We start from the raw sequence: 12,092 nt of genomic DNA on the forward strand, positions 1-12,092 counted from the left end.
ATTAGATATTATTTTAAATACATCAAAAAAATTTCATTGTTCAACATTCAAGGCATCATTTTTTCTAAGTTATGCACACTTTCTAAATAGTCATTAATGAATATTTACTACTTTTTTACAATTTTTACTATCATTACATTTGCTATCATTATAAACATTCCGGTCTCTTATCATTAATTTGTTTTTATTTAAAAAAAACTTTGTTTTTTAATAAAAACGTTTTTTTTATTAAAATAACAGTTCAAATATTATGATTTCCATGTATGTTTGTGTGTTTTTTTAAAAATTATGTTATTTTTATAATAAAATTAACTTTGTTTTTCTATATAAAAAACAATGAATCAAACTCTTATTTAAATTACAATTTTTATATCTCAATGACAGTAAATGTAAATTAAAATTACTGAAAATTACTGAAAATTACAGTTTAATTAAATTATTTTAATTCTAAAAATTAAATCTCTTTTTATCTTAAAATATAAAATTAAAAACTTGTTTATATAAATATAGTTCATTAATAATTTAGCTAAATAACATGTTTTATGTATTTATTTATAATTTAATGTTGTAATTATTAATAATATCAGAAAAATAAGGCATTGATTATATGCATTGAATTTTAAAGACAATGACAACAAAGTTTTGTTGGATCTCCTTATTGTTTGATTCATTAATTGCCTTAATATTGAATAGATTTTTTAAAAAGTTGATTAAATTTTATATTTTATTGTTGACTTTTTTTTTATTTGACACCATTTATTCTGTGATATACTGAATATATCATTAAATGACATCAAAATTAATATCTTAGTCATAACTTATTCAATGATAGGTTTTTCGACAATGAATTGATACATCCATTGACTAAATGATTGGATAAATTACAATAAGAGAAGAATAGTTTAAGATATGGTTAGAGGACAGGCCTACAATGGAAAAGCAGAAAAGGACATCAATTAAATAAACGAATTAATTTTAATGTCATTATAGTATTTTAATAATTTAAAAAAATAGTTATTATATATTATTATTATTTATAGAATAAGTTTAAAAAAATATAGACTATTGAATAATACAGATTATATTTCTTAAAGTATATTTTTAATTGCAAAAAGAAAAAAAGAAAATTTAATAATTTAATAAAATTATATTCATTTACAATAATATTGTTTTAACAGAATTTTATTTAGTTTTAATTTCATTTTTTTTATTTAAATAGTAATTATAATATATATATCAAATAACATTGTTTTTTGTTAAAAATATTTAAAAATTGTTTTTTTTGTTATAAAAATGAATTTTATTACGTAATTATTAATAAATCAAATTATTTATAATATTGGTATTGGTATCAAATTATATTTTTATTATTATTAAAGTATTTTAAATTCATAATATCATTGCTCCCATTAAATACGTATTTGTTTTATTTTTATAAGCATTATTTTTATAAAAATTAATAAATATATGAATTAAATAATTTATTAAAGTTTTATTTATTAACATAATATTATAAATGTTTTAGTTTCTAAATATTATGAATATTGCAGACAATTAAAAATAGTTAATAACTTTTATTATAATCTAAATAATATTAATAAAACCTCAATTTATATGACAAGACATTTTTAAACACTAATTTTTATCATTGAAGTTGTAGTTTGAGGTAAACCTTAAATAAAAATTATTTGTAATTTAAATAAAAGTAATATAATATTATTTTATTTAACAAAAGATATTTTATACACCTATAATTGATATTATATTTTATGAAACTTTAAGAATTATAATTGAAAATTTTACAATAATATAAAAATCCTAATATTAGTTTTATAAAAATAAGTTATACAATCTTGTTTATTTTTTTAAAAATAATTAGTTTTTAATAAGACTATAATCCAAAATTTAAATCATTGTAACCTTGATTGTATATTAAAAAGTTAATATAGTTTAATTGAATAACTATGATCAATGAGATCTAACCTAATTGATTAAAACATTTAATTTTGAATTATAATAAACAAAATAAAAATAATTTTAAATTAAGGAAATCAAATTCATAATAAGACCCATTTGACACCCATTTTTTGGACGTATTAATTATCGTCAACATTAAAATAATATTCAAATTATGTCGTAATTTTAATACAGTATTTTGACAATCAATTTCAATTGATTGTTGAATATATGACATTAAATAATTATTCAGTCAATAAATAAATATATGTTAAAACATTATATTTATTGATAATTGTTAATTACTATCCATTCGGGGCATTGATTATGTTCCGGTTTATAGCAGTATTATCATTAAAAATCAAGTTTTGGTCAAACATTTATTATTTAAAACAGGAATCCCCCAAAATTTGACACTAATTTTGACGTCACAACAAATTTTTGGTAATTTTTGACATTTATTTATTTACACTATAATTTGAAAATTATTTAAATAATGTCAATAACAAGTAAATAAGTTTTGCAAATATTTATTCTGTCTATATATATATATATATACTTAAAATATACAGTAGATTAAATATTTTGATAATAAATTTTACATTATATATATATACAATATAAAGAAAATTTATATATTTTTAAACAATTTTATTTAGTCATCTTATATAATCATTTATGTCAAAATATTTTTTTAGAAAATATTAAATAAATAATTAAAAAAAAATACTAATTAAAGTTAGTGTTTGCTAAATACTGTCATAATTAGGCAATAATTAGAAACTAAAAATGTTTTAAAATAAAATCGTATAAATTAAAAAATACAATGCCATCTATTTTACTCAAATGAAAAATAAAATATAATATTTTTTAATAAAATATAAATAAAATAAATAAAATATAACTTTTATTAATTTTAGTATTATGTTTTTTTTGATTAAATAAAAAATTTACACATAAATCAAACTTTAGTAAAAAAAATAAAATTGATAAAATTCTGTGCACTATAAGTGAAAAATTTTACCCAAACTGACCATTAAATGATATTTATAGACAATAAAAACATGTAATTCAGACATTAGTTTCAAGTATATAACACAGTATGAGTTGGCAACTAATGCGGGAGGTATTTGATTGTTAAGTGCGGTCATTGATGTTATAATGGATAATAATATACAGTAATAACTACAATGATTATCAAACTAATGTGTTAAATGTAATGAAATGTATAGATTGTATTTGATATTATTTTCAAATAATTATTGGCCATGAAAAATCATATCATTGAATTTTTAAATAGAAAATAAAAATATTAAAAGTCATCTATAAATAAAATTAATTAATAGATAGAAAGTAAAATTAAGCAAAAAAAAGTAAATAAATATTATTTTTAATAAATTTATTTATCTATACAATCTAATTATAATAATATGGTTTATGATTTTATCTAATATTTATCGGCTTTATATTGTTAGTCAGCTGTGCATAAAAATTTATTTATGAAGTTAAGTGGATATTTTATTTTACAATTATATTTATTTTCTACAAATAATAAAATATTCAATTGTTTAAAATTGTTTAATATATCATTTAATATAATTATCGTTCAAATTAAATGTTAATTATGTTTGCATTATGACTCAATTGTTTAATCATTATAGACATCAATATAAATATAATATAATTAATTTTAATGAATATAATTGCTATTTAATGCAAATGTAGAATATAATCAAATTAATGATTAATAAATATAAACAATTCACAAATTGTAAAATATTTATCTAATATTTAATATATATAACGTGTTTATACTACAATATAGTACTTGTATAATATATTTTTTTTGACAATAGATATGTTATAAAAGCATCAAATTAATAGTAATTAATTTTTAATAATCATAATTTAGTTTTGACATTATTTAAATCAATGAATACACATATCAAATAAACATAAAGTTACTAAATGAAAATAAAATATCAATAAATACTTTAAAAAACATTTATGTTATTATAGTGTAAAAATGTAAAAATATTTTCAATTGTTTTATATTTAAAATTTTAAAACAATAAGGATATTCAATATCTAGTCTATAAATGCATAAAAATGATTAAGCTTATTATATATTTTAACATACATGTATATTAATTGTAACTGTCATAATAAAAAGCACATTAATTTTGATGTCATTGAAAACAATTGCACCTTTTTTATTAGCTTTATCATTATTATTATAGTTTATCAATTTTTTTATTTTACTAATAAAATATCAACATTTTCTAGCAATTAATATTATGTGAACAATCATAGCTGACATACAATTATTGTTTTCACACTTATGTTATATTTGTTGTATTACATGAATCAGAGACAATAATTTAGTTGTTAATGATTTGAATTAATTGTTAAATTTGTAATCAATAAATATGATTATATCGGATGAATGGGATATATCGGTCACAGTGTTGTGTCTCATAATAGTTGTTGGTTTTGCACTAATATTTAGTTTAATATTTTGCTTATATCGTCGATGCTATCATCGGTCACCAACTGAGCCGATGGTTATACACCAAGAATTTAATGGCATCGACAATGAAAACTTCATGTTAGGACATCTTAATACAAATCAATCTATTAATCAGCACTCGTATGGCATCGGAGTCACAGAACCGACGGCCCCACCGGTTGAGGGCGTATTCATACCTCGAGCCACTCTCTGTAAAATAGCACAACCTTTCCAACCGCCACCAACTTATCAACAATCACTACAAGATAACCGCAATTATCCTAAAATATATCCTAAATTAGACACTTCGAGGACTAGATTTTAATATTCTTAAAAATTAAGTCATTTTTTATTTATTAATTTGTTTTGAAATAATGACATATTTATAATTAGTATAAATGTTTTATTTTTATAAAATCATATGAGTGTTGTTTATTCATTAAATCAAATCAGTGATTAATAGTAATTTAATTAAAACAATTTTACTATAATTTAAGTGTATTATTCTATAATAAAAATTATAATTATTGATTGCTTATTATAGAATATTTATTATAAATTTAATTATCAACTTTTATATGAATTTACTTAAATGTTTTTTATGTATAAATTTGTCATTTTTAAGACTTAATCATATCTATTAATGTAATATGTTATAAACAGTTTTAATGTACAAAATTTTACATTTATATTTTATTATATATTTATAATGACTTATTTTATTAAATTTTTTTACATTAGTCTTTAAATTATATTTTCATCACTTTCTGTGTTTCTTTAATTTATTTTTTTTAAACTTATACAAAAATCTATTTATTGTATTTATATAAAATTATCTGATCATATAATAGTTAGATCATAATGTAAGTTAAAATAAATGATACTTTTAGCAAAATAATTTTCTAAATATACATGAATTTTGGTACTTATTTTTACACCCACTGTGATATTCTGTAGTATAAAAACAATGGGAATCAAAGTATAATAACTTTTGATAAAAAACAAAATAAATTAAAGCAAACAATAATATCAATTGAGAATTGATTTATTGATTGCTATTGTTAGCTGACCTGCGCTTCAGCGGTGATGTCTAACATTTAAAGCCACAAAAATGTTTGACTTTTTAAGCCTTTGATTCAAAAGCATCTAAAAACTAAAATAAAATATTAAATGTAAATTTCAGACAACTTAATCTGAATATTTGCTTTTACTTTAGTTTCAATATTTAATTTATAGACTAAATGGCCAAACAATTGTTATTATCATTAGTTTTATTATATTTAGTTGAATATAATTTAATCAATGCATCCATTATTGATGATCCGCCACCAGATCAGGACATCATCGACAACAAGAACTTAGTGGACGATTTGGGACCGAAAGTAAAGARCAGTTGTGAGACATTGCCGTCTCGTATAAAAGTGACAAAAGAAGAACACGATCAGTTGGGAAATGTCATCCGTGTCTGCGAGGGATCAATCATTGTCAACAAGTGTGAGGGCACCTGTTTCTCACAATTAAAGCCCAGCATAACTACAGCTACCGGTTTCCTCAAGGTATTAAAGGTATTCATTATATGCATTCTTACTTTTTAACAAATTTGCTTGTTTAGCCAAAAATTTAATTACAAAATTAATTTAAATCTTTGTTTTAAAAATATTTAAATATTAAAGGAGTGTCTCTGTTGTCGTGAGTCTAATATGAAACCAAAAGAAGTTTATTTGACTGATTGTTTTGATTTGGACGGAAACAAGTTGTCCGATACTATGACGGTGTCAATGACGGAACCCGAAGATTGTAGTTGTCATAAATGTGGTCAATAAATGTCTAAATAAATCACTTTTTATAATAAAATAATTTGTTTGTTTATCAGTAATTTTGAACAATAATAATAACTATTAGTATAGTTTTCCATAATTTTATTAAAAGTAATATTGTATTATATATTACTATTTATTAATTTTAAATAATTAATTGTAACTAATTGTCAATTTCAATGATTCATTGTATTAATACCTATTTTTGTATCTATAATTATTTTATTTATAAATAAAATATGAAATTTCTTTAAAATCAATTTGATTAAGTTTTATGTTAAATAAATTTAAATACAAATAAAATATAAACTAATTTGTGAAATAGTTATAATGTTATACTAAATTGTAGATATCTAATGTAATATAATTTAATTTAAACGACAAAAGTTTAAACATTTAATATTAATAATTATTTTTTAGATTAAATTTTTTAGTTAAAATAATAAAACACTACAAAAAATTCAATGACATAAAAGTCAATTTTACTAATGAATCTTTATGTGAAAACTTTTAATAATAATGATATTTATATACTTGACTAACTGATAGCCAATTCATGTCAATAATTGGCATAACTATTAAATTAATTGCTATTTATTGTTTAGCCAATTATTTAATAGTAATTCACAGTATGATAGCCATTGAATCACCCACTGGTTAACTGAAAAACATACTTAACATATAATAAAATATTAATCTAACAATAATAATGGAAATCATTTGGCATCAAAAAAATTGTCACAAAATTGTATTGAAATCGCATTTTTCAAAATCAAGATCAACTGATTGTTTGTCTGACAAAAAGTAATAGTAAAACATTGTTTCACACAAACAGATTCATTTGATCTGATATTTCTGTTGATTTCATTTGAAAATCATTGACCATTCAAACAGAAAAGTTTGAATTATTATTTATATAAACAATGTGTTCAAAATTTGCGTTAATTTTGTTGGCGTTTTTAGTCTACCGATTATGTGAGGGTAGTAAAGAAGAGTGTCATTTAAGACCAGTAATACACGTCCTTAAACACGCCGGTTGTATCCCTAAGCCCATACCATCATTTGCCTGCTATGGCACCTGTTCATCATATGTACAGGTATTGTATTTTAATTTTCAAATGTCTTTTTTTTATTGTTTTAAAATCTGCAACAAATATTATATTCATAGGTATCCGGTTCCAAGTTCTGGCAGGTGGAGCGCTCATGTATGTGCTGTCAAGAAATGGGTGAACGAGAGGCAACTATTTCTATATTTTGTCCAAAACAAACACCAAAGTTTCGTAAAGTATGCAATTTTTATATTTATATTAATCAAAAACAGCTAATACTATGTTATTGCAAATTAAATTAAAATATTTTATATTCATTATTTTGTAATATTAAATTTATTCAAATAATTTTATCATTATTTTAGATTAATTCAGTTCTCTATAATTTTATTTAAACTAAAATAATATAATTTCAGTACAGAAATATATATTTGAATATTTGATTTTATTAAACWTGAATTTAAATACTTTAGATCCAAACCCGAGCACCTGTTGAATGTATGTGCCGTCCGTGCACTGGGATTGACGAGAAAGTGGTTCAACCGCAAGAAATCATGAATCTAACGCCAAAACTCGATAATTTTGATGACATATCTAGTGTTTAATATTTAATTAGTAAATATTTATATTTAAAATAATAATAATAATATCTTTATTAAATAAAAAACAAAAAATAGTATAACTTTATTTAATTTAACTTTTATTTTTAATTAATAAATAATGTATCTATCAATAGAATTACAAAAAACTGTAAAATTATAATTAAAAAAACAGTAAAATGTATACAGTATTGTGTTTGTAAAATGTTAATACTATTTAATTATAAGAAATAATATTCATCTATTAATTTCCCTAAAGTATTTATTAGATTCAATAAATATAAATTAAAATAGTTTAATACACTAATATTTACAGTAAAACAATTTATAAATGTGTACAGTATAATTTATTAATATTATTTTAAATTTATATAAATTTAAGTATAAGTTTGTAATTTTAAAATGTGTCTTTATTAGAATTAATAAATTTAAATAACTTAATATAAAACTTATAAAAAGATTTTTAAATGTGTATAATATAGTTGTTAATACAAATACACCAATTTACTAATTATTATTAAATTAATGTATTGTACAAAAAATTATTCAACATTTTGTGATGATTACATAATTATCAGTATGATCTTGGTTAATTGTTGTCAATTTATTTAGTATAATAATACCATTGGATAGTGAACTGCTGGTTAACTGTGAATCTGTATTTGAAAGAATAGTTGGTTTATCACTGATATAATTCCACAAAACTCTATATCTGTGGACTATTAGCGATATAAATGAAAATACAAAGAAAAATAATAATATAATATAAATGATTAGACCGGTTGGCCCGACAATCAATTTATAATCACTAAATGGTAAGATAATAGTTATCATACTTTTGTCGACCAAATATTCAACCAAAAAAAGTGTCGAAAAAAATACAAAATTAAATGTCAATATAACTGATGCATATTTGTTACGTTGTTTTGTCATTAATTTTTGGCGATATTTTTTCATGTCTTCAGTTGATTGACTATTATCTTGATTGGGATTTAGGACACTGTTATCAACGATGATTAGACTTTCCCACAGATCTGCTTCGGTAGTAGTCATGTGACACTCAGTAAAAACATGTTGAGTGCAACTGTTTTGTAAGTCAGACAAAGTGTCATTAGTAGATGTGTTGGCATCTGATCCGTTGACTTTCTCTCTTGTGCCCCACGAAACCACATTCATATTAATTAATGAATAGATGGGCAAAAGCATGAACATGAGTGGTCCGCACGCGTAATATATAAGCGCCGGTAGCAATGTTGCTGACATATGTAGGTCTCCGGGATGTAAAAGAACAGCCAAAGTATAGACAACACAAACAGAGACAAAGATAACAAAAGTGAGAGTCAATACATTATCACTGACTATAGACTGATACATTGTGATTATAAATACTGCAATCATAGTCAACCCATATATTATTCCTAAAGTTTTCATAACTAATATTTGGATATCATTTCTGGCAAAAATACATATCAAACAGTAGATTACAAATATAGATAAATTAATGGAAAATAAAATCCATTGAGAGAATGGAAAGGCTGTGTTAAAAAATTTGGTAATTATCAGTAAAATATATAAAGGAGTTATAATTGAAATTAAGAAAATGCATGAGTGATAGGCTATATAAATCCATGACACACTTCGGCTATATTTTGTCACTTCTTTGCTGATGAACATGAGTTGCAAATTGTTAATCATTGTCGATGCTATCCATCGGAGTCTTTGTTTTATATACTCATTCAATGTGATCGGACAGTATGTATAGGCAACTGCTTGTGAACAATAATCTATAATCCAACCTAATTCACATATATTTATAAATCAATGTTAATTAAAAAATATTTTATTAGTAATGAATATATATATATATGTATATATATATATATACCTTGCTTCATTAACAATGTTGTCAACCAACGATCCTCTCCTATTGAATAAATTAAATAAAATAAAAATCAATTGATAACAAAAAATCTATGTATACTCAAACCCTGTCCATATAATATTTGTGTAAATGCATCGTTTGATTGTGTGGAGTACTCGGACATGACATCAAAAATAGCCTGTGCCCGGTATAATGTAAAGCAACCGGGACTACACAATATACTGCCCCAAACATTTTCAACTGTCTTTTGAAACCAATAAGACATTGCATATTCAAACTTTTGGTACATTACTAACCAATTTAGTCTTTGATTACTAATTGGGATCAGTTTACCAGATATGGCACCGATATCTGTATTATTGATAGCGGTGTCTATAATATTAAAGATTGATTTTGGAGGATATGATGTGTCGCCATCCAGAGCTATCATTATTACATCCGATTCATTCAATTGATTAATCTTTACATAAGTCTTAACCAAATTCATATACATTACTTGACTCCAACGTTTGCCTATATTTGTAAAAATATAAATTAAAAATCGATTTAATTATCTATTGAATTGAGTTAATAAAAATTATGAATCAAAAAGAATTGATTAATTGTAAAAATACAGGAAAAATAATAGTTAATACTTTAAGTTAAGTAAAATAAAATCATTGATAAGCACCGGTCAATCAATTATAAATAGCTTTAATTTGCTTTGAAAACTAATTAAATACCTTTACGAACAAAATTACGGTTCTTTAAGTGAACGACCAGTTTGTAGTTGTGGTCTAAATGCATATGGATTTGTCTGCCATAAGGAGTGTCCATTTGAGTCAAACTGATACTCTTGTATCCCATCTCACGATTCACTTGTTTGCTAACATCTATTAAGTTCATAACATATGAATTTATAGTAAATATTTTGTTTCCATTTAAATCAAATGTCTCATCAAAAGCGTCGTCAATAAAAATATGTGTTTGAAATATAAGATTATAGAGTCCCAGTGCCCGGTGCTGACCATATAAGTTGAATAGTGAACTGATGAGGGATTGCATCTCATGATGTTCTTCGTGCCACATGGTTGGACACAAAAATACATGATATTTGCGTTCATATATATTTTGTTTAAGATCTATATAACCAAAATTAATTGATGGTATATGAAGGATRCCATCACATAATATTTTATTAAAGCATTCAGTTTTATCCAAAATTTTGGATATAACTTCTGTGTTGTAAACGGTTATAACAAACGATAAAAATATTATTGAAGACAATGTAATCAATATAATTAGTGATAAATCATTATTATAATGCTTATCGATATAATATAAGTTAATAAATGCTAAATAAGATATTTGAGAAATGCGATTACAATTGGTTCTGTATTTCAAATATAACACCAATAAAGCAATTAATGTAATAATTGGTCCAAATATTAATACAATAAAGTTAGTAAACATTTGCTTTGATGGCACTCTTGAGACCAATTGACGACTTAAGTGATTACTTATTAGACCACAAATTATATAAATGACTATAACATTGAAGGGAACAATAGATAATATTTGACTTTTTTGTAATAATTGTTCACTTGTTTTATTGAAACTGTTTTTATATAAATAATTTGATTCAAATAAATGACTAAAATTAAAATACCATTTCATATGACTGTTAAATGACATAATAGCAAATGTGAGGACTATTTTCCACAAAGAGATAATAATTTGACAAAATTGATGACCTCTTTTATGAAGATTATCTCTGGCTTTAGCTAACATTGATATAAACCTAAATTGTGAGCCATTGTGAACATGATATGGCCATGAATTTAATGATATTAAATATACTGCAATCGGTATTAACCATAAATATAATTTTTGATTATTATTCACATATACAACATAAGTCCAAATTATAATTATAATTAGTTGTATAAATAAAGATACAATAGTTGTATATTTGAGTCGTCTTATTGTTGATTTTGTGCTTTTATTGACAAGTTGTCCACTAAAACAATTCATTGCATTAATAAGTGCTGGAAATAAATAGAAAGACCATTGAATTAATCCGATTTCAATTGCATTGATTGATGTATAGACAACTAAAACTAGTAATGTTGAGCCAATTGAGACCAATGTATCCATAATTAAAACCTTTGAAAATTAGTATTTTAATTTTAAATTAAAATATTTTATGTAAATAATAATTACCAGAAAAAAATCAGTAAACAATTCAGGAAACCTGTATTTTCTGAATCTCCATAATAGCAGTCTTTTTATTATAGTTAT

General features: G+C 22.5%; 3 protein-coding genes across 3 annotated transcripts; 2 read left to right on the forward strand and 1 right to left on the reverse strand.

The window, feature by feature from the left end:
• Positions 1–4,385: 4,385 nt before the first annotated feature.
• LOC128965034 (uncharacterized) lies at positions 4,386–6,288 on the forward strand. Its single transcript, XM_054311692.1, has 3 exons — positions 4,386–4,677; positions 5,750–6,030; positions 6,139–6,288. Exons 1-3 carry the CDS (start codon positions 4,386–4,388, stop codon positions 6,286–6,288), a joined length of 723 nt encoding a protein of 240 aa, XP_054167667.1.
• Positions 6,289–7,205: 917 nt separating this feature from the next.
• LOC128965046 (bursicon-like) lies at positions 7,206–7,936 on the forward strand. Its single transcript, XM_054311701.1, has 3 exons — positions 7,206–7,379; positions 7,451–7,567; positions 7,805–7,936. The coding sequence occupies exons 1-3, from the start codon at positions 7,206–7,208 to the stop codon at positions 7,934–7,936; spliced, it is 423 nt and encodes a 140-aa protein (XP_054167676.1).
• Positions 7,937–8,476: 540 nt separating this feature from the next.
• LOC128965056 (chitin synthase chs-2-like) lies at positions 8,477–10,880 on the reverse strand. The gene is made up of 5 exons (XM_054311712.1): positions 10,535–10,880; positions 9,918–10,325; positions 9,816–9,854; positions 8,767–9,726; positions 8,477–8,649 (listed from the first exon to the last, which is right to left on the reverse strand). The coding sequence occupies exons 1-5, from the start codon at positions 10,878–10,880 to the stop codon at positions 8,477–8,479; spliced, it is 1,926 nt and encodes a 641-aa protein (XP_054167687.1).
• Between the last annotated feature and the right edge of the window lie 1,212 nt (positions 10,881–12,092).

The sequence above is a fragment of the Oppia nitens genome, unplaced genomic scaffold (assembly GCF_028296485.1).
Source record: "Oppia nitens isolate AA-2021 unplaced genomic scaffold, nextdenovo-longstitch-racon4-pilon3 scaffold10_pilon_pilon_pilon, whole genome shotgun sequence".
NCBI lineage: Eukaryota > Metazoa > Arthropoda > Arachnida > Sarcoptiformes > Oppiidae > Oppia > Oppia nitens.

What these genes read in the sequence shown, in the direction of transcription:
- LOC128965046 (XM_054311701.1), top strand. Translation starts at nt 7,206, where the DNA reads ATGTGTTCAAAATTTGCGTTAATTTTGTTGGCGTTTTTAGTCTACCGA. An exon ending in CCTGTTCATCATATGTACAG is followed by an intron (nt 7,380 to 7,450) that starts GTATTGTATTTT and finishes TTATATTCATAG; the next exon opens with GTATCCGGTTCCAAGTTCTG. An exon ending in AAACACCAAAGTTTCGTAAA is followed by an intron (nt 7,568 to 7,804) that starts GTATGCAATTTT and finishes TAAATACTTTAG; the next exon opens with ATCCAAACCCGAGCACCTGT.
- LOC128965056 (XM_054311712.1), bottom strand. Translation starts at nt 10,880, where the DNA reads ATGTGGCACGAAGAACATCATGAGATGCAATCCCTCATCAGTTCACTA. An exon ending in CCGTAATTTTGTTCGTAAAG is followed by an intron (nt 10,326 to 10,534) that starts GTATTTAATTAG and finishes TTACAAATATAG; the next exon opens with GCAAACGTTGGAGTCAAGTA. An exon ending in ACAAATATTATATGGACAGG is followed by an intron (nt 9,855 to 9,917) that starts GTTTGAGTATAC and finishes TTTATTCAATAG; the next exon opens with GAGAGGATCGTTGGTTGACA.